This window comes from Mauremys mutica, chromosome 20 (genome assembly GCF_020497125.1).
Source record: "Mauremys mutica isolate MM-2020 ecotype Southern chromosome 20, ASM2049712v1, whole genome shotgun sequence".
Taxonomy (NCBI): Eukaryota; Metazoa; Chordata; order Testudines; family Geoemydidae; genus Mauremys; species Mauremys mutica.
The window spans coordinates 23,065,031-23,084,277 of NC_059091.1; the positions used below are offsets into that span (position 1 = coordinate 23,065,031).

Consider the following 19,247-nt stretch of genomic DNA (forward strand, 5'->3'; position numbering starts at 1 on the left):
GGTTACCGCCGGGGTGTGTGGTGTGTTAGATCTGTGCTTCCTTGCCTGCGAGGGTGGGGGTTGTCCCTCTCCCACTGCTCTCCACAGGCAAGGCTTGGGCTGAGGGTCTGGGCTAGACTCTGGCAGTGCAGACCCAGCTGGGGTATATCGCAAAGCACCTGGGGTGGGGCCCTTGGGTGCTGTAGTGAGCCCAGCTGGGGCCTGACTCCTGCCATGGTGCCCCGGGAGGGGTCGCTGGGGGGGGGGTACGAAGGCTGCTGCCTAAGCCTGGGGGAGACATTTATGCTGTGATGTCATAATAGTGTCATGTCATGCCTATGATGTCACATTAATGCCTTGACGTCATGACACGGGCGGGGAGGGGGGTGTTTATAAACAACCCCGCCGGTAGGGTGATCGCAGCCACCAGGGAGACGGGGGAGGAGTACTTCAGTGTGTGACGTCATCTCCAGGCGCCGGAAGTTGCCTCGTTTGTGCCGGTGGGGAGTGGACGCGCCGGAAGTGGAGAGTGAGAGGAGGCGGGGCCCCGCTGGCCGCTGTCAGAGGGGAGCGGGGCGGCCCCGGCCCGGGGTAAGAAGGGAGCGGGGCAGAGACAGGCTGGTCCGAGGGAGCGACACCCCCCCCCCCGTACCGGGGCCCCCAGGTCTCTGCGGGGGGGGGCGACACCCCCCGTACCGGGCCCGGGGCCCCCAGGTCTCTGCGGGGGGGGGCGACACCCCCCGTACCGGGGCCCCCAGGTCTCTGCGGGGGGGGGCGACACCCCCCGTACCGGGCCCGGGGCCCCCAGGTCTCTGCAGGGGGGGGCGACACCCCCCGTGCCGGGCCCGGGGCCCCCAGGTCTCTGCGGGGGGCCGGACACCCCCCGTACCGGGGCCCCCAGGTCTCTGCGGGGGGGGCGACACCCCCCGTACCGGGCCCGGGGCCCCCAGGTCTCTGCGGGGGGCCGGACACCCCCCGTACCGGGGCCCCCAGGTCTCTGCGGGGGGGGGGGCGACACCCCCTGTGCCGGGCCCGGGGCCCCCAGGTCTCTGCGGGGGGGGGCGACACCCCCTGTGCCGGGCCCGGGGCCCCCAGGTCTCTGCGGGGGGGGTGACACCCCCTGTGCCGGGCCCGGGGCCCCCAGGTCTCTGTGGGGTGGAGGAGGTGACCCCCTATACCGGGCTCACGGCCCCCAGGTCTCTGCAGGGGGGGCAACACCCCAGGGCCCCCAGGTCTGTGCAGGGGGGGCCACACCCTGTGTACCAGGCCCAGGGCCCCCAGGTCTCTGCAGGGGGGGCGACACCCTCTGTACCGGGCCCAGGGCCCCAGGTCTCTGCGGGGGGGGACACACCCTCTATACCAGGCCCGGGCCCCCAGGTCTCTGCGGGGGGGGGACACCCTCTGTACCAGCCAGGCCCAGGGCCCCCCACGTGAAGCCGAGCCTGGCCCTGGCAAATCTAGCCCAGCCAGTCTCCTGCGGGTGGCCTGTGCTGAACTCCTCCAGCGACACAGGCAGGTCACTGTTTGTTAGTCACCTGGCTGCAGCATCTGAATGTCCTTAGGTCAGTGCCCAGAGGCGAAGGTAAACCATGGGCCATCCTGGCCAAGCCGGGCCCATCACCCAAACTGCTGTGGAATCCATCGCTGTCTTGGTCTCCTTGTCAGCCCCAAGTGAAAGCTTCCCTGGCTCCCCCAGGCCAGCCCTTCTCCCTGCCACCTGTCCCCTTTGTTCTTTAGCGGAGGCCTTTGCTGGGGAAGGGGGAACCTCCTCCTTCTTGGTTGTTAGCTGTGAGTGTTTAGCCTTTGGGGTTCGGGTTGTTTTTCCAGCTTCTCCATAGAGAGGGCTTAGTTTCAGCCAGTCCTTTAGTGACCCATTCATCCCACCCCAGACAGTTACATCACATCCCTCCCTGGTATCTCCTTATCAGCCCCAAACAGCAGATAGCCCTGTGTCGTACCTCCCCTGGGTAGTGAGGCAGATGCATAGGGCAGCTGAGGCACACATAGGAATCATACAAAAATTACAGAAAATTCCTGCTTTGTCAGAGAGGGCATCTGAGAGAACCTGTTGGAATGAAACACCTCCCCTCCACTCAGAGCGATGGGCTCAGGCTCTCTGCCAACTCGGGCACTGTTGCTGTGTCGGTCCCGGGGCAACAGCCCCGTCTCAGGGTTATGAGCGCACGCTCCACAGTGTTACAGTCAGGGCACGTGTTGAAGGTTTTCTTCCCACCCACAACAGCTGAAGACTTTAATTAATTAATTATGAAAGCTGAGACTCTAGAGAACAGTTGAGAAGTCTGTCAGTCCTCACTTCTCACCCCCCCCCCCATTTTGGAAAAAACTGCAGGACAAGAGGATGGGAAGCTGAGGACATAGGGCTGCGGGTCTGATCTGGTACAGCAGGTGAATGCAGTGGTGGGTCCAGAGGGACGATAGCAGGAACAAACAGCTGGAAATTAAAGCCAGACGCATTCAAATGAGAAATTAGACACCGATTTGTAACAGGGAGGAAGATTAACCATTAGAACAGACTCTGAAGGAAGTGGTGGATTCTCCATCTTGTCTTCCAGTCGGGTTGTCTTTCTGAAAGATGCTTTAGCCAAACACAAGTTACTGGGGTCGCTGGGTGACACTGAATGGGCTGTGATCTACAGGAGGGCAGGTCAGATGAGCTAATGATCACTTCTGGCCTTAAACTCCATCCCTGGGCTAATCACATACAGCTGCCGGATGGGCTGGCAGAATGAAAGGGACTGGTGGACTGATGGATGTGTGGGGTAGAATGGCCAATGTTATGATCTGCTCCGGGCTACATACTATGTGCTGTTTCTATGCTGCGCTCGTCACTCTTACTGTCGCTACTGCTTCTGCAGCCATGGACCTGGCATCAAACGCCTCTGAGGACCCCCAAGGCTCCGACAATGACTCCGACGCAGAGAACAAGGTTGATCCAGACACGCAGGCTCAGGAGTACATCGACCGCGTCCTCAGCTCTGCTCAGCCCCGCCACAAGGCCCAGTGCTCACCTCCCAAGTCACTCCCTGTGGGGCCCGGGGCCCAGGCATCGGAGCACAGGTCTCCTCTGGAGCTGAAGAAGTCTCCAGCAAGCGACAACGTGACCTCTGGGCTGCTAGCCCTCCCTCTGGAGCTGATCCTGGAGATCTGCTCTTACCTGGAAGCCAGGTTTGTTCTCGAGGTCTTGCCCTTGGTCTGTCGGACCCTCAGGGATATTGTGCAGGACTCAGTGACCTGGAGGATTCGCCTTCAGAAGAGGATCAGTGGGTGTTACCCAGTGGTGGAAGGTAGATCTCCATTGGACTTTCTTCACTGGAGGTGGGACTTGGAGGAGAGACAAGGGCTGAGGGCCAGGACTCCTGGGTTCTACTGTAGGACCAAACACTATTTCATGGGCCTCAGAGAGGTCCCTCAGTTAACTTTACTACCTTGAGATTTAGGTGCTGCTAGTTTGAGCTGTGGGGGGAGGGGAACGATCACTCCAGGGTCCTATCACCAGCTCTGGATGAGAATTGTCTCTAACAGAGCAGGGGGCTGGGTGTTGGGACTCCTGGGTTCTGTCCCCAGCTCCGGAAGGGGGTCTGGTGGTTACAATGGAGCGGGGGACACTAGGAATCAGGACCCCTAAGTTCTGTTCCCTCCTTTGCAGCTGACTTCACTATGTGAGCCTTTGCCTTGGCTTCACCTCTAATGGCAGGAGCTCCCCCGCCCTTCCTTGGGGTGGGAGGTGGTTTGGGATGCTCCCAGGCGGCAGTGCTATGGCTTAGCTTTGCTGCCCATCTATTTAAAGGGGCTACGTTGGGGCCTCTAGAGGCGACATTTCCCCGTCCTTGGGAAGAGAAGGCTTTACGGACCCTAAAGCAGTGGTTCTTAGCCAGGGGTACTTGTATCCCTGGGGATATGCAGAGCTCTTCCAGGAGGTACGTCAGCTCAGCTAGAGATTTACCTAGTTTTACAACAGGCGGCATAAAAACGACTAGCAAAGTCAGGACAAGCTAAAATTTCATCCAGACCAGGCCTTGTTTCTACTGCTCTGTAGACTGTACACTGAAATGTAAGTACAATACTTCCATTCCAATGGGTTTGTAAAAATGAGAACGCAAGCAATTGTTCAGTAATAGCGCGGCTGTGACGCTTTTGCATTTTGATGTCTGGTTGTGTAAGCAAGTAGATGAAATGTGAGGTGAAACTTGCGGGTACCCAAGACAAATCAGACTCCTGAAAGGGGAACAGTAGCCTGGAAAGGTTGAGAGCCACTGCCCCGAAAAAAGCAATTTTTACACGGCCTCACCTTGACCTGGTGCAGGGGATGGGGCGTGGCTTTGGGATCAAAGCTCCCAGCAGTTTTGGAAGCCCCAGATTCCCTCCCCGCCCAGAGCGGGACACCCCTCACTCTGGTCTTTGCGATCTCTTCCTTTCTACGCAGAGGAGGACTTCAACTGGCCGGCTGCCTGCATGGAGCTAGAGGAGCATCTCAGGCACTGGGCCTGTGATGGCAGGAGGACAGAGTACTTCTCCCTTGCCGACGGCCACTTTGCCTCCGTTGACTCCGTTCTGCTCTTGCAGGTGAGTTCCGATTTCCTCCTTGGCTGGCCATTGCTGTCTGGGGGCGAGATGGGGTGGGGCTTGGGAGTCAGGAGTCCTGGGTTCGACCCCTGGCTGTGGGAGGGAAGGGTGTGAGGTCTAGTGAGGTAGAGCAGAGTCAGGACTTCTGGGTTCAACAGCTGCCGATCGCTAATCATGACACGCAGCTGTTGGCCGGGGGAGGAGTGGAAAACTCTTTGCGGTTGGTTGTGGTGGTGTTATCTTCCGAGCCCTGTTAGCTGGGACGGCTGCCCACGTTGGTCTCTGGCTCCAGGAGTTCTGTAAGGTGAGAGCAGGTGAGACTTTTACATGTATCTGAGCGGCTCTCATCATTTGAACAGGGGGAAACTGAGGCATGGACTGGGGAAGTGACTTGCCTGAGGTCACGTAGCAAATTGTTGGCAGAGTCAAGAATAGAACCCAGGAGTCCTGACATCCAGCCTCGCCCTGCTCTAACCTCTGAGTATCCCGTCATCTCTTTGCTCCTGTACCAGGGACTGACCAGTTTCTCCCATTTCGAAGGACCCGTGGCTAGTCTGTCTCCTTCTCTTGCAGGGCGGGGCTCTCTGTGTCTCGGGCTCCCGGGATCGGAACGTCAACCTGTGGGATCTGCGGGAGCTGGGCCAGTCCCCGGACAAGGTGCTGGTGAAAGCCCTGGGCACGGAACGCAACGGGACGCACAAGGTGGGAACCCGACCTTCACCCTCCGGGGTGGGGGTGGGGGGTCTGAGCTGGAGAAAGGTGCCGGTGGCACTCTGTCCCCAGCACGGATACGCCCAAGCAGCCGGAGAGCGAGCTGCCCCCCAGCTCTTGCTGGTGCCATGAAGAGCGCGAGCTGGGTGGTGCCAGTAGCCATGACATGGGGGGGGTTTGTTCTGGGGATGCCAGTCCTGCTGAGACCCCTGGAGGGGAAATGCCCCCTGGCCCAGTCCCCGCTTCCCTGTGGCCTCTTTGCTCAAGCCGGTGCTGAATATGAGCTGAATTGAGCCGGGACAGCGTGTCGAGTGACTGGCACAGGAATGGATACTGGGACCTCTTGTGTGTACGTCCCTGCTCTGTGCCTCAGTTTCCCTGTCCGTACAATGGGGTTAACTCTGTGTATTGGAGGGGATCTGGGGGGCTAAAGGGCTTTGGGGAAAGACACCAGAGAAGGGCAGGAAAGGACAGCACCCCACTTTAACCCTTTCCTCTCCCTTTCGCGGTGCAGGGCTGGGTGTGGTCGCTGGCTTCAATAGACAACAAGGTGTGCTCAGGCTCCTGGGACAGCACGGTGAAGCTGTGGGACATAGAGGCCAACGGGCAGCAGTTTGGGGAGATCAGGTACCGTTTCCCCTTCTCCCCTTGCGTCACTGGCCCTCAATGAAGCGACCCAGCCTGGCTCCCACCAGCTCCTCCTTCAGCCACATGGCTGGTGCCCAGAGCTGCCTCCACCTTCTGGGAGAGGGAGACCTTGGAGCGTCTCAGCCACCAGTCGAATCTGCTGTGCCTTAGAGCCAGGGGTTGGGGCGGCCGTGCTCGTCTGAGAGGGGAGGAGACGGTGCTGCTGGGCAGAGTCTTGACCAGAGTAGCGAAGTGGGGCAGGCTGAGGGCTCAGGCCGGGGAAGTGGGGTGAAGCCGGGGCTGGGGGCTGCCGGGCAGGAAGCTGTTCCTTTGCATCTCCATGCAACTTGGCTCTGCTCTGTGCCCCCCCAACCATGTCACAGGCTTAAAAAACAGACGGGGGGGGGGGGGGCAGGTGGCTCGTCCGAGAGCAAAGACGATCAGCTGAGACTGCTGCTCGGCAGGAGAGGAGGGAGCGTGCAATGGTTAGAGCGCTGGCCCGGCACGCAGGAGAGCAGGATTCAGCACAGAGTCCAGTGGGGCCTCGGGCCAGTGACATAGGGACAGATTTTTAAAGAGATCTCGGTGCCTAACTCCCGATGACATCCAGGGGCGTTAGGTGCCAAGGGCCAGATTTTTATAGGTACCTAATTTTCCCCACACATACAATAGGGATAACTGCCCTGCCCTGCATTACGGGGTTAGTGAGTATACATGCATTAAAGATTGGCAGGTGCACTGACATTACAGTAGTGGAGGGCCCAGATTGCGAGGTGCTCCGACTTTATGGTAATGGGGGGGGGGCGTGTGCAGACTGGGAGGTGCTCTGACATTACAGTAATCGGCAGGGGAGCCCAGATGGGGATGTGCTCTGACATTATGGTAATCGGGGGAGCACAGATTACGAGGTGCTCTGACATCACGGTAAGCGGGGGGGGAGCCCAGATTGCGAGGTGCTCTGACATCACGGTAATCGGGGCGGTGGCGGGGGGCAGATTGTGAGGTGCTCCGACATTACGGTAATGGGGCTCTGATCAGAACCTTCGGGAGGAGACGTTATCGGGATCCCGCCCAGAGGATGGACACAGGGACCAAAGGCCTTGGGCCTTCCAGCCCTGGGGGGGTGACGAGGCTTGTCCTGAAGGATCATATTTGTTCTCCCTTTGCTGTCTTGTCTCCCCAACTCCCAGCGGGAAAGCTCCCGTGCTGTCTCTCTCCTACCTGCCCGACATCCTGGTCACGGGGACCTACGACAAGAAGGTGACGGTGTACGACCCGCGAGGTTAGTGTCCGCGGGCGGCTTTAGGATCAAGGCTCCGGCCGTTGGTTGGGCCCATCCCTGCACCCTTGAACCCAGCGGGCCCAGTGCAGCGGGTCCTTTCACAGTCCCGTGGCCCTGAGGTTCTGTTTTCTGCTCCTGCCACTTGCTTGCTGTGCCTCAGCTTTCCGCTCTGTAAAATGGGGCTGATGCTACCGAGCCGCCTGGCTCATCTCTGGGTGGAGGCCACCCGGGCTGTGCAAAAGGCCTGCTGCACGTGAGCCTCCTCCCGCTAGCATCTGTGAGAAGTGGGTCCCCCAGGAATCCAAGGCCAGCGGTTCAGTTTATACCCAAGAAAGACCAGACCCTTGGTTTTTTCCCACCTAGATTGGGAATGTGGGTCCCATGTGACCTGTGCAAAGGGGGGATCCCTTGAGCAGGAGGGGGGTGGAGTATCGAATGTGAGGAACAGTCCTGAATTACTGAGGGGTCCAGGGGGAGCGATTCTGATGCTGCTGGAGCTTGTTGCTCAGCAGGCCTGGCCCAGTTCAGCTGGGGTAGCAGGAATGCTGCTCTGTGGGGTTTCTGGGCACCCCAGGCTTGGGGCAATCCTGCCCCTCCTCCTGCCTCCCAGTGGGGATGTGGGAGGGAAAATCCACTGGCTGGAGATGAAGATCTGTGTGACTATAAACTGGACTGATGGACAACTGTGTCCCCTCAATTCTCCAACCTGGGGTGCCTTTTACACGGCTTTGCCATGGGGGCGACCGCTCCAGCTCTGCTCGCACCCAGCCTCCAGCATGGAAGTTACTACTCCCAGCTCCGCTGTATGAGTGCACTAGCCAGCCCCTCCGGAGTGACACTGCAGGGCAACCCCAGCAAACCCCCAAGCCCAGACTCCCCCACCCCCCGAAATGTGCAGCTTGTACGGTCCAGCCCTCTCCTGGACGAGACAGGCTGGTAGAATGTCCGTCGTTCGTTAATAGACAATGATCTGCACAAACCCTGTTCTCCCTAATAAAGTTTCCCAAACGTTTCAATCCAAACACCCTGGTTGCCATAAAACAATAGAGCAAACAACTGAATTAACAACAGAAAGTGATGACGAGTAATGAGGCATGAAAATCAGAATTGGTTACAAAGCAATAAAATGCTGCTAACACCGAACTTGACAAGCTAAGGACTTGTCTCCCCTGGCAAGTGTCTGCGCCGTAAAGCAGCTTTCTGCAGCGTAACCCCCCAGCTGTACGCACGGCCACGCCCCTTGGTGCGCACAAACTCCTCGGGTGCAGCAGTTGGGGGGAAAAAAAACACTTTGAAGAGAGTCGTAAGCCTTAAAGCGCAGAGGGTCCAGCCCTGTGCTGGCAGTGTAAACGCAGAAAGCAATCAGCTGGCCTCCAGAAGGGTCCCATAGTCCCTCATGCTCTGCTCATGGCCTGGAGACATGCTCCCCTCCCCTTTGTAAGCTCCGTTTCTGAGGGTCTTTGGGTGCTGTGCTGCTCCGGGACACAAAGCAAACCATTAATATATCTCTCTCTCTCTAGAGAGAGAGAGAGAGAGAGAGAGAGAGAGATTGCTGTGCAGAGAGCTGGGGAGGGAGGCAGGGGCTGATGTCGGGGTTTCCCCTGCCTCAGGCCTGGTTGCTTCCTCCCGCTGTCTGAACTTACAAGCCAGCCTGCTGACACTGTCTCTGTCCCCCAAAACACACAGTCTCTCTTCTCCCCCCTCCATACACACACCTTGTCACACACTCTCCCCCCTCCCTCCATTTCAGTTGAAAAGCAGCTGGCAATGTAGTAGGATGCCCATGGGAACCTGATCACATCACGTGACGCTGTGCCTGCCCCATGAGGCATCGCAAACCCTTCCCAAAGCACCCTGCAGCCAGGTGCACTGTGGGATAGCTACCACAATGCACTGCTCTCTTTGCCGTTGCAAGAGCTGCTAATGTGGATGCGCTCCACCATCATGAGGAGCACAGTGTGGATACGCAACAGCAGTTTAATTCCAGCACTTTCATAAAAATAACTGCACGTAACTGGTGCAGAAACTTGCCAGTGTAGACATACCCTAAGTGAATTCAAAGGTCTCTCGCAGCACGAGTTCCAACAGCCTTCCTGGCTGAATCTTTCTGTCAGGAGCCCTCCCCAGTCCAGTGCTGCTTTCTTTGTTCTTCAAGCCTTGGGCGGAGAGAAAGGGAGAGGTGGTTTGGGGCATCCATGGTCTCAATTTCTCTTGAGGGAGAATCACCTCTAGCTAAGGTTCAGGGGACAGAGAGCCTGGGTGGCCAGGAATCTCAAGCTGCTGCTTTGTCAAAATGCAGATTTTTATTTTTTTTTGCCCACGCCATGTCTCCAGCAGAAGAGTGGCCACTTAAGGCAGTGATGGGCCACTTGACCTCCTTGACACCGAGCTGAGGCATTGTCTAGCCTTTTGTCTCTGAGGAAGTGGTTTGTAACTGGGAACGTGGGAACGTGCCTCCAGAACGTGGGAACGTGCCTCCCTAATGTGTCACCATGGTCTCTTGTAACTTTACAGAGAATGTTGTCACACACGTTTTACCAAGACAATAAGGATCAGCAAATCATGAGTTTTCAAATGATACCTCTCAAGGCTTACTTGGTGCAAGTTTTACCGTAATCCTCTAAAAGGGGTGAACGTGGGGGTACAGACAGTCACCATCTGCTGCCCCCTGACTGCAGGGTGTGGGTCATGGGTGGGGATCTCCTGCCCCATGACTCCAGGGGTGGGGTGGGGTGCAGATTTGCTGGCCCCTGGCTGCGGGTGCAGGATAGAACATTACTTCCCCTCTCAACTGTATGAGTTTGAACCAGGGCCCAGTGCAGGCTTGGATCCCCACAGTCACCCCGGCAGAGATCCTGACGTTGTTCCCTTCCCGGCAGCCACCCAGGCCCCGTTGAAGAGCCGCAAGCTCCACTCCAGCGCTGTCCTGTCCCTCGCGGCCGACGAGCGCTTCATCATCTCAGGCAGCGAGGACCGGACGCTGGTCGTCTTCGACCGACGGGCCAACAGTGTCCTCCAGAGGCTGCAGGTGGGTGGCCAGAGCTGGTGGCTCTTCTCCCTCCTACCTGCTGAGGGCAGTGGAGGTTGCCTGGAATCACCATGGAGAGGAGGGAGATGGGAGTTTGTAGACACTCCCTACCTGAGGACATTTGGGGGGAGGAGAATATGTAATTATTAGAGAGTCCCTTAGCCAACTGGTTGCATCTGAAGGAGGGTGTGGGGTGCAGGGAGTCAGGCCTCCTGGGTTCTATCCCCAGCTCTGGGAGGCCAGTGGGGTCTAGTGGTTAGAGCCGGTTGGGGCTGGGAGTCAGGACTCCTGGGTCTGCCAGTGACATACTGTTTGACTTCTGGCAAGTCATTCGCTGTGCCTCAGTTTCCCTAGACGTACAGTGGGGTAACATGCCTCCTTCGTAGAGGAAGGGTTGTGGTGCTTAATGACGGTGAAGCACATCTAGCTGCTCGTGCCAGATTAGCCAGGTGTCCTGCTCGTTCACCAGCAATGAGCGAGGCAGCCAGCCCTGTAAGAAACAGACTGTTCTTAAACGTGCTGCAGGGCTGGTATCCCATGCTGAACCCCTGGGCTTGCGGGTGTCCCCCCCCATCTAGGTCCCCCTGAAACCTGAGCCTCTTTCTCCTGTTCCACTCATCCTGCCTCAGTTGTCTATAAGGTGCGGTGCCCTGTGGGGAACCAGGAAACAGGCAGCCTGATGCATTCCAATTTCAAGGAACTCCTTTAGAATATGCAGAGGGTGTTGGGTGATTAGGGTGACCAGATGTCCTGATTTTATAGGGACAGTCCTGATTTTTGGGGTCTTTTTCTTATATAGGCTCCTATTACCCCCCACTCCCATACCAATTTTTCACACTTGCTGTCTGGTCGCCCTATGTGTGATCCACTCCCACCCATACACCGATCCTCCCCCAGAGCTGTGCCATCCTCTCTTTGCTCCTTTCCTTCCCCAGCTGGAATCCTACCTGCTCTCCATGTCCTACCAGGGGACGCAGCTGTGGGCCGGGGACAACCAGGGACTGCTCTATGTCTTCGAAAACCGAGGAGGCCGCTTCCAGCACATCCGGGTATGCGTCCCCTGATCCAGGGGGCTGCAGGCTTGCTAAGCTTTGGGTCTGTTTCGCCCCCACTTTCACCCCAGGGTGAAATCCAGTCCCTGCTGGGCCAGGATTTCATCCCAGATGGTTAATACCAGGGCTGCTGCTGCTTCGCCTGCCTGCAGCTTGGGGCTGTGAACTCAGCCAATGTCAGTTTTATTGTCAGTTTCACTTGAGGGCTCTCCTCCATTAATCCCCTGCTGGATGGGTCTCCGTTCCCCGTGCCCTGGAAGGAACGGGAGATGGCTCTCAATGACCCGTTTGCTACTTGACCCACCCACACACACACACCCAGCTGAGATGGCAGCAGATGGGCCTGTTGGGGTGGATGACGCAGCGGTAAGGAGCTTGCCTGGCACTTGGGCAACCAGACTTCCTGTGTGATGTTCGCCACCCTGTGCCTCTGTTCCCCAGCGATATAACGATAGCACCTCACAGGGGGATGTGGTTAGATCGTGGCCCACTCAGATATTATGGTGGTGGGGCCACACGAATACTGAAAATACCTAGATTTCCATGGGGTCCTGGTGTGATCTGACCTGCGACTGGGCCCTCCAAACCCCATTGGTGTGGGAATCACTGGTCGGGCTTGGGATGCGTATGTGTGAGAGTCCCCGGCGTGAGGTGATGGGTTAGGAACAGAGATGCATGGGACCCAGACGGGCTAGGAACACAGAGGTGCCTTGGCCTTCACCCCCACGGTGCATCCCAGAGGGAGGTCTGCAGAGGGCTTAATGTCTCTTTCCTCCCCATAGTACTTCGATGTGGGTCACCGGTCCCAGATCACTGGGGTCTGGCACTCCCTGGGCACTCTGTACACGACCTCCACTGACAAGACCCTGCGGGTAAGGTCCATGCTTCCCTAGGAATCCTTCCCCCACCCCGCTCCCCACGACTCGCTCATAGAGGCTGGGAGCCAGGAACACCCCAGTCCCAACCCCAGGTCTGCAACTTCGGCTGCAAGCCACTTCCCCGCTCCGTGCCTCAGTTTCCCCACCTGGGGGAGGGGGGTGATTCCTGCTTCCTGGAGGGTGCTGAGGATTGTGTTTCGGCCCTTGGAAGAGCCCTCTGCATGCTCAGCTTCATCCCCGGAATGGGCTTCTCTAGGACGCGAAAGCAAGGATTGTGCAAATGAGCTATTTCCGATCCAAGCCAGTAACGGCCTCGTCTGGGCCGAGGATCTGCCTGCCCCTCTTCCGGCCACCGGTAGCCAGTCCCGGGGGAGCCGCACCAGTGCAGACCCCTCGTGTTGATCACCAAAGGACCAATGGGCTCTCCTAAAATTAGCACGGAGAGGGGCTCCCCCCATTCCTCCCCATGGATTCGCCCGGCCCTGGGCAGCCTGCCCACGAGTGTTCTCTTTCCAGGTGCACGTTCCGACGGACCCGCCTCGCACGATCTGTTCACAGACGCACAACAACGTGCTGAATGGGGTAAGCCGGGGCGATCGGACTCCGAACTGGCCTCTCTGCCCTCCCAGCCAGCTTGTCTATTGTGTTCTCACCAGTGGGGGAATGTCCCTGGGGAATCCCCATGTCCCTGCACCCGCCCCAGGCCACACCTGCCTCCCTCTCTCTCTCTTCCTTTGGCCAGGGCAGGCGACCGCTCAGATCAGCCAGCGGGGGCGCTCCCTTCCCCTTGCGCACAGGGGAGTGACCCCGCGGCCCCGAGGAGGGAATGGGAGGCCGTGCTGAATGCTGGACGCTTTGTCCTTGCGGCTAAACTCGGGGCAGGGGCAGGGTGTATTGAGCAGGATCTCTGGGGCCGGCCCCCGGGCATCCCGGATTGACATGACACTCACCCCTCCCGCTCCCTGCTTCCCCCTACAGATCAGCGCCGAAGGCAACATTGTTGTAGCTGCCTCCGGGGGCCTGTCCTTGGAAATCTGGAGGCTCGATGCCTGATGGGGGCCCGGATCCGCGGAGCCACGTCTTGCAGCTGCGGCCCCGGAGGTGGGTGCTGCACCCGGCGCCCGTGTTCCCGCCCGGGGGGAGGGGCCAGAGTTCCAGCACCCGTGTGTCAGTCGTTTGTTCGTTGTTGTTTGGAAGAGGCCCGAGGAGCCGGGAGGTCAAAGCCTCAGTGCCTGCGCTCGCCCTGGCGCTGCTGTTCCCAGAGCCGAGTTTCCAGAGGGATCGGAGCCTGGCCAGCCCTTCCCTGCTCGAGGCACTGACTTCGCTCTCTCTGCTTCACATTCTTCCACCACCGTCCCCTTTGCCACCCTCTGGGCTCCTTAGTTATCACAGCCCTGGCCTGCCTGCCAGGCCGCCTGGGCTACTTATCTGTCGCCCTCCCACTTGCTTTTCCACGGCGCAGGGCGCGCGCTGCTCCTTCAGCGCCAGTTCCGAACATCTCTCAGGTCCCAGCCGTAAGGGCTCAGAACCACTAACCATCCAACCCAGCTCGCGCAGCCGGGGGGCGCTCGCCGCTGGAGGTTGAGGAAGACAGACGCACGGGCTGACCAGATCGAAACAGAGCCCAGAGCTGACGTGTAACTTACAGGGACGCCGTTGAGACGCACGTTCTAATGTTGTTGATTAAATTATTCTGCCAGACAGGATCTGATCAGAGATGTCAGTGGGTTTTTATCCCCTTCCCAGGGAAATCACGTTTAGTTTTAAATTCAATCCCTGGAGCCTTGAAAATCCAGGCGCGGCAGCTTTCCCCCGGCACCGGCCAAGCAGGAACCGAAAGGGCCCAGGCTAGTGTCCATCTCCAAGCTGCGGGAAGCACTCGGCACGGGGGGAGACTGGGCTGCAGATGCTTTATTAGAAAGGGTGTTACGGGAGAATCAGCTGTGATCAGGGCCCCGGGGGTTGCACAAACACACAGCGAGGCGGTTCCTGGTTCTGATCAGTGGGGATCTGGAGCCCTTACTGCCTGTGCGAAGTGAGCCGGTGCGGCTGGGCCCGGTACCCACCAGAACCGGCTGCCATCGCTAACTCGGCTCCCTGCAGTGGCAGGCTGTAGCTGTCTGCCTACCAGGCCATTATCACTGTATTAACCCAGAGCTTCCCAGTCCCACATCCTGGGAAGTATCATCCCCATTTCACAGATGAGGAAACTGAGGCACGAGGGAGTGGAAGTGACTTTCCTGGGGTCACACAGGGAGTCGGTGGCAGAGGTGAGTATCCATCTTCTCCCCGGGGTGGGGCTGCTAGGCCCTGGGGCTCCCGTGCCCTGCAGTCAGGCCTGGCCTGGCTCCCCTTCCCCAGCGTGTGTGCACGAGGCTGTGACTGATGAGGGGGGTGCTGCACCGGGGGGGAGATCCTGGCCACTTCGAAAGTGATGGCAAAGCCCCCCCAGCTGCAGCAGGGCCACGCTTTCCCCCCAACTCCCTGCTCCTCCTCTTGCCTGATTTACACCAGGAGGGATCGGGGCCCAGGGGTCGGAAAGTCTCCTGCTCTCTGCACACGGAGGCTGCGCTGACCTGGTGGGGGGGAGGGGAGCAGGGGGGGACACAAGGAACCCCGTCATGCCTGCTCCCTCTTGGTTGGCTGGGGCCAGGTCACAGCGGTGGGAGCGGGGACGGTGATAGGAACCCAGCTGCCCCCCTCTTCAGAGGCTGCTCCCGGTTGTCCGGATGGGGCTCTGGGTCCAGGGACCTCACAGGATGCTGCAGGTTTTCTTGTCTTTGAAGGGGTTGGCAGAGGCAGGGACCCCGGTCAGCAGCGGGTCGCTCTGGGCGTGCGCCCGGCAGTACTGCAGCAGCTCGCGGGCTGCCTTGGAGACCTAGAAGGGGAGAGAAGGCAGGTGAACAAAGCCAAACAGCGGGGTGGTTAGAGCAGGGAGCACTGGGAGTCAGGACTCCTGGGTTCTGTTCCCAGATCTGGGAGGGAAGTGGGGTCTAGTGGTTAGAGCGGGGAGCACTGGGAGTCAGGACTCCTGGGTTCTGTTCCCAGATCTGGGAGGGAAGTGGGGTCTAGTGGTTAGAGCGGGGAGCACTGGGAGTCAGGACTCCTGGGTTCTGTTCCCAGATCTGGGAAGGAAGTAGGGTCTAGTGGTTAGAGAAGGGGCGTGGGAGTCAGGACCTTACCCTGCCGGGCTTCCCAGAAACAGGGACAGAACCCAGGAGGCCTGGTTCCCAGCACCCTCCCTGGAAGCGGGGTGGGGTCGAGTGGCCAGAGCAGGGGCGTGCTGGGAACCGGGACTCCCTGGTTCTATCCCTGTCTCGGGGAGGCCCTGGAGTGTGAGTCCCTGATTCCCACTCCCTTGCTCTAACCACTAGAGCCTATTGTCCTCCCAGAGGAGGCAACAGCCCCCAGGAGTCCTGACTTCCAGCCCCTGCCCCACAACTCCAGCCAGGATGTCACCACAAAGCACCATCGCGCGGACGGGAAACCAGCTCTGGGCAGAGAGCTCAGCCCAGGCTTTACGTAGGGCCTGGTGTGGGTCAGTGCCAGCGGGGAGAGCCCCATCCTGGCACAGTTGAAAGGGGCCAGGGGCCTCCCCCCTCCCATCCCCCCACGCGGCCTCCCCCTTTCGGAGTCAACTTTGCAGCTGATCCCGGCAGGATCTGGCTTTGTGCTGGGCCGTGCTAAATCACGCGTGAAAGGAACACGCTGGCCTGACCCCGCCACCACCTCCCGGGCAATTACCATGTTCCTTCCCCTCATCCGTCCTGTAAACAGGGGCCTGAGGACGGAACAGCCTGAACTCGGCCTGTGCCCGGCCCAACGCGGAGCTGGAACCCCCCCACGCACCCTGGGCAGGAGGTCTGGAAAGGGACTCCCCACTGCCCCTCCTCAGGCCCCTGTGCGCTGCTACCCTATAGGGGGAGATCTGAGCCGTGGCAGGGGCAGGCAGCTCTGGCGTGGGGCAAGGCTGTGCCCCTCCCTGCCCCCCGCAATCAAATGGTTCTGCCTCTGGGCCGTGCCCGCCTGGGGAAAGATCCCCCCCCTAACTGGGAGCCTGTCATGTCAATTCCCCGTCACCTCTCCTGCTCCTCCCCATGACGCGAGTTTGTTAGGCCTCAGGCTGGTTTCTGGTGGGGGCAGGGGCAGAAACAGAGTCTGAGCTAGGAAGAGAACCCAGGAGTCCTGCTCGGCCTGAGCCAGGGCCTGGAGAACTCCCGTCTCCCCCTCACGGGCGGGGAAAAGCCGGGCCCTGCCAATCCAGCACCAAGTGAATTCCCCGGTGTAAGGAGTGTGTGTGTGTGGGGGGGGGGGGGTCGTGTCACCTTCATTCTCTCCAGCCCGGCTTCTGTCCGCAGCTGCTCCACTGCCCTCCGGCCCTGGCTTGTGTGATTGCAGCTGGCCGCCTTCCCCAACATCTGCAGGGCACAGGGGGGCCGGGTTAGACCAACGAGGGGGTGAGGATGCTGAACTCCACCAGCCTGCAGGCTGCTCCACGAGAACCGAAGCAGCAGGCAAAAGTCCGTGACGTTTAAATGGCAGCCGATCCGAAGACTCCCAAATGCCTGTGACCGGCCGCTGAAATGCAGCCACCTCTGGGGCGGGGCATGGCAGATATCTAACAGCGCATGACAACGGATTGGGGCAGGCACAACACTTGGCCCAGGAAGCCTGGGCACCCATCCCCTTTATCCTTCCATTATTACACACACGTGGCACGTCGTTTATAGTCACGTTAATCATCCTTTCCCATCCCTCCAGCTGCCCACGGGTCTTGGAGCACTTTGGGAGAGTTGGTTCACACTCCTGCTCTCTGCTCTGCAACACAGGTCATAGCACCACTGAATAGGTGGGGAAACTGAGGCACAGAGCGTGGCCGTGACTTGGCCTGGCGTCACCAACCAAGTGGTAGAGCTGTTAGAAGCCAGGACTCCTGGCTCCCGCCCTGCCCTAAGCACTCGACCCCATGCTGAGAACGGGATAGAAGCGAGGAATGTGGACACCCAGGCCTCCCTCTGGCCAGTTTCCCCTTCCAGAAGCGGAGCTACAAGCCAGGAGTTCTGTCCCCCCCCCGGACCGAGACTCCTGGGTCCTATTCCAAGCTCAGGCTGGGGGTCTCACACATGCACTGTTGGGGTTTGATCCCTGCACCCACTTCTCGCTCCTGCCCCGGGAACAGGCTGTCCCAGAGCTGGGCCGATACCGGCAGGAGCCATCTGAGTCCTCCAGCCGCCCGTGAAACTCATCCCCTCCGGTCCTGAGACCCGGCATTGGAGCCCGGCCCTGATCCGAACTTCTTACCAATTCCACGGCCTCCCTGTTGTCTCGATTTGGGGGAGGGGGGATCAAAATCAGGGTCTGTTTTCTGGCTCTTCCCCCCCCCCCGACGGGGTTGCTCCGCTCACCTGCGATGGCGACACACGTTCCCCCCAGTCTGCAGCCCGGCGCGCTCCCCAGGTGCTGTATCGCTGCCCGGTTCTCTCAGTCTCCACCCGCCCCCCGATGCCCCCGCCTCTGCCCTATTTATCCCCCCCAGCCCTGGCCACCCCCTGCCTGCCCTCGCTCCCGACAGGCAGCGGTTCAGTCCGGCCTCCCCGCCCGCCCCACGGGCTTTGATGCCTTTGAAGCCGGCTGGGCCCTGGACAGAGCGAAATGTCACCCAGCAAAGTGTGGCAGCGGCTCCGGGGCGCCCCCTGCTGGGCCGGGCAGCGTTTTCCCTGGCAGCGTCTTGGCCCTGAGCGCAGCCGGAGCTATTGCCGGCTGCTCCTGGGGTGAAGGGCTCGCAGTGGTGGGGGAGGGGAGAGCGTGGCAATCATGCCTTGGAACCCAGGAGTCCTTCCCAGATCCCCTCGTCCTCAGTCCAACCACTAGACCCCACTCCCCTCCCGCCGCTGGGTATAGAACCCAGGAGTCCTGGCTCCCAGCCCCCTCCCTGCTCTAACCACTAGGCACCACTCCCTTCCCAGAGACAGGGATGGAACCCAGGAGTCCTGGCTCCCAGCCCCCCTCCCTGCTCTAACCACTAGGCACCACTCCCTTCCCAGAGCCAGGGATGGAACCCAGGAGTTCTGGCTCCCAGCCCCCTCCCTGCTCTAACCACTAGGCCCCACTCCCTTCCCGGTGCCAGGGATGGAACCCAGGAGCCCTGGCTCCCAGCCCCCCTCCCTGCTCTAACCACTAGGCACCACTCCCTTCCCAGAGCCAGGGATGGAACCCAGGAGTTCTGGCTCCCAGCCCCCTCCCTGCTCTAACCACTAGACCCCACTCCCTTCCTAGAGCTGGGGATGGAACCCAGGAGCCCTGGCTCCCAGCACCCCCTCCCTGCTGTAACCACTAGGCACCACTCCCTTCCCGGTGCCAGGGATGGAACCCAGAAGTCCTGGCTCCCAGCCCCCTCCCTGCTCTAACCACTGGACCCCACTCCCTTCCCAGAGCCAGGGATGGAACCCAGAAGTCCTGGCTCCCAGCCCCCTCCCTGCTCTAACCACTAGGCCCCACTCCCTTCCCAGAGCCAGGGATGGAACCCAGAAGTCCTGGCTCCCAGCCCCCTCCCTGCTCTAAGCACTAGGCCCCACTCCCCTCCTTGCACTTGGAAAAGAAGCCAGGAGTCCTGCCTGCCACGCTGTGTTCATGAGCCCACAGGCAAACCTCTGGTGTTACGGGACCCCAGGGGCCTCCTGGGAAGAGCTGCAGGCAAAGGATGAGCAGATCTGGGGGCAGGGAGCTGCTTCTCTCCTGCGGCTCTAACCCCCGGGCAGGGGCTGGGCATTTCCAACCTGCCAGGCGGGCTCGGACGCAGCTGCAGGCCCCGCTGCGAAATCCGTCCCCCTCGGGCAGTTCTGGCTGACACGGGGCAAGTGGGGTCCCTCGCTGGCTGGCAGCTGGGAAAAGGGGGGTGGCTGTGCAGGGACCCCGAACCCTGGCTTTCCGGGGTCACCCCCAGCCACGGTCCCCCCTCCAGCCTGCTGGCCACCCCCGAGGCTGGCAGACAGGGGTGGAGGTCAGTGGCGGTCACGCTGCTTTGAAGGCAGACTCCCCTTGGCCCGGGCATCCGGCCCGTCTGGCTCGGGGCCCCGGGAGGTCACGGCTGTTGGCGTAAAGGCGAG

General features: G+C 60.0%; 2 protein-coding genes across 2 annotated transcripts; one reads left to right on the forward strand and one right to left on the reverse strand.

Annotated features, from left to right (window-relative positions):
* Window positions 1-420: 420 nt before the first annotated feature.
* On the forward strand, window positions 421-13,852 carry LOC123354082 (F-box/WD repeat-containing protein 9-like). Its single transcript, XM_044995745.1, has 11 exons — window positions 421-570; window positions 2,856-3,284; window positions 4,424-4,563; window positions 5,137-5,265; window positions 5,789-5,901; window positions 7,092-7,183; window positions 10,063-10,211; window positions 11,147-11,260; window positions 12,046-12,135; window positions 12,658-12,723; window positions 13,120-13,852. The coding sequence occupies exons 2-11, from the start codon at window positions 2,858-2,860 to the stop codon at window positions 13,192-13,194; spliced, it is 1,395 nt and encodes a 464-aa protein (XP_044851680.1). The 5' UTR covers window positions 421-570; window positions 2,856-2,857; the 3' UTR covers window positions 13,195-13,852.
* A 937-nt stretch (window positions 13,853-14,789) lies between these two features.
* On the reverse strand, window positions 14,790-16,559 carry LOC123354081 (guanine nucleotide-binding protein G(I)/G(S)/G(O) subunit gamma-7-like). The gene is made up of 2 exons (XM_044995744.1): window positions 16,467-16,559; window positions 14,790-15,019 (listed from the first exon to the last, which is right to left on the reverse strand). The coding sequence occupies exons 1-2, from the start codon at window positions 16,557-16,559 to the stop codon at window positions 14,894-14,896; spliced, it is 219 nt and encodes a 72-aa protein (XP_044851679.1). The 3' UTR covers window positions 14,790-14,893.
* Window positions 16,560-19,247: the final 2,688 nt, after the last annotated feature.

Excerpts from the sequence above, each read along its gene's own strand:
- LOC123354082 (XM_044995745.1), top strand. The coding sequence starts at position 2,858 with ATGGACCTGGCATCAAACGCCTCTGAGGACCCCCAAGGCTCCGACAAT. Across the intron at positions 7,184-10,062 it reads GACGGTGTACGACCCGCGAG|CCACCCAGGCCCCGTTGAAG; the intron begins GTTAGTGTCCGC and ends CCTTCCCGGCAG. Across the intron at positions 12,724-13,119 it reads ACAACAACGTGCTGAATGGG|ATCAGCGCCGAAGGCAACAT; the intron begins GTAAGCCGGGGC and ends TTCCCCCTACAG.
- LOC123354081 (XM_044995744.1), bottom strand. The coding sequence starts at position 16,559 with ATGTTGGGGAAGGCGGCCAGCTGCAATCACACAAGCCAGGGCCGGAGG. Across the intron at positions 15,020-16,466 it reads CCGGGCTGGAGAGAATGAAG|GTCTCCAAGGCAGCCCGCGA; the intron begins GTGACACGACCC and ends CTCCCCTTCTAG.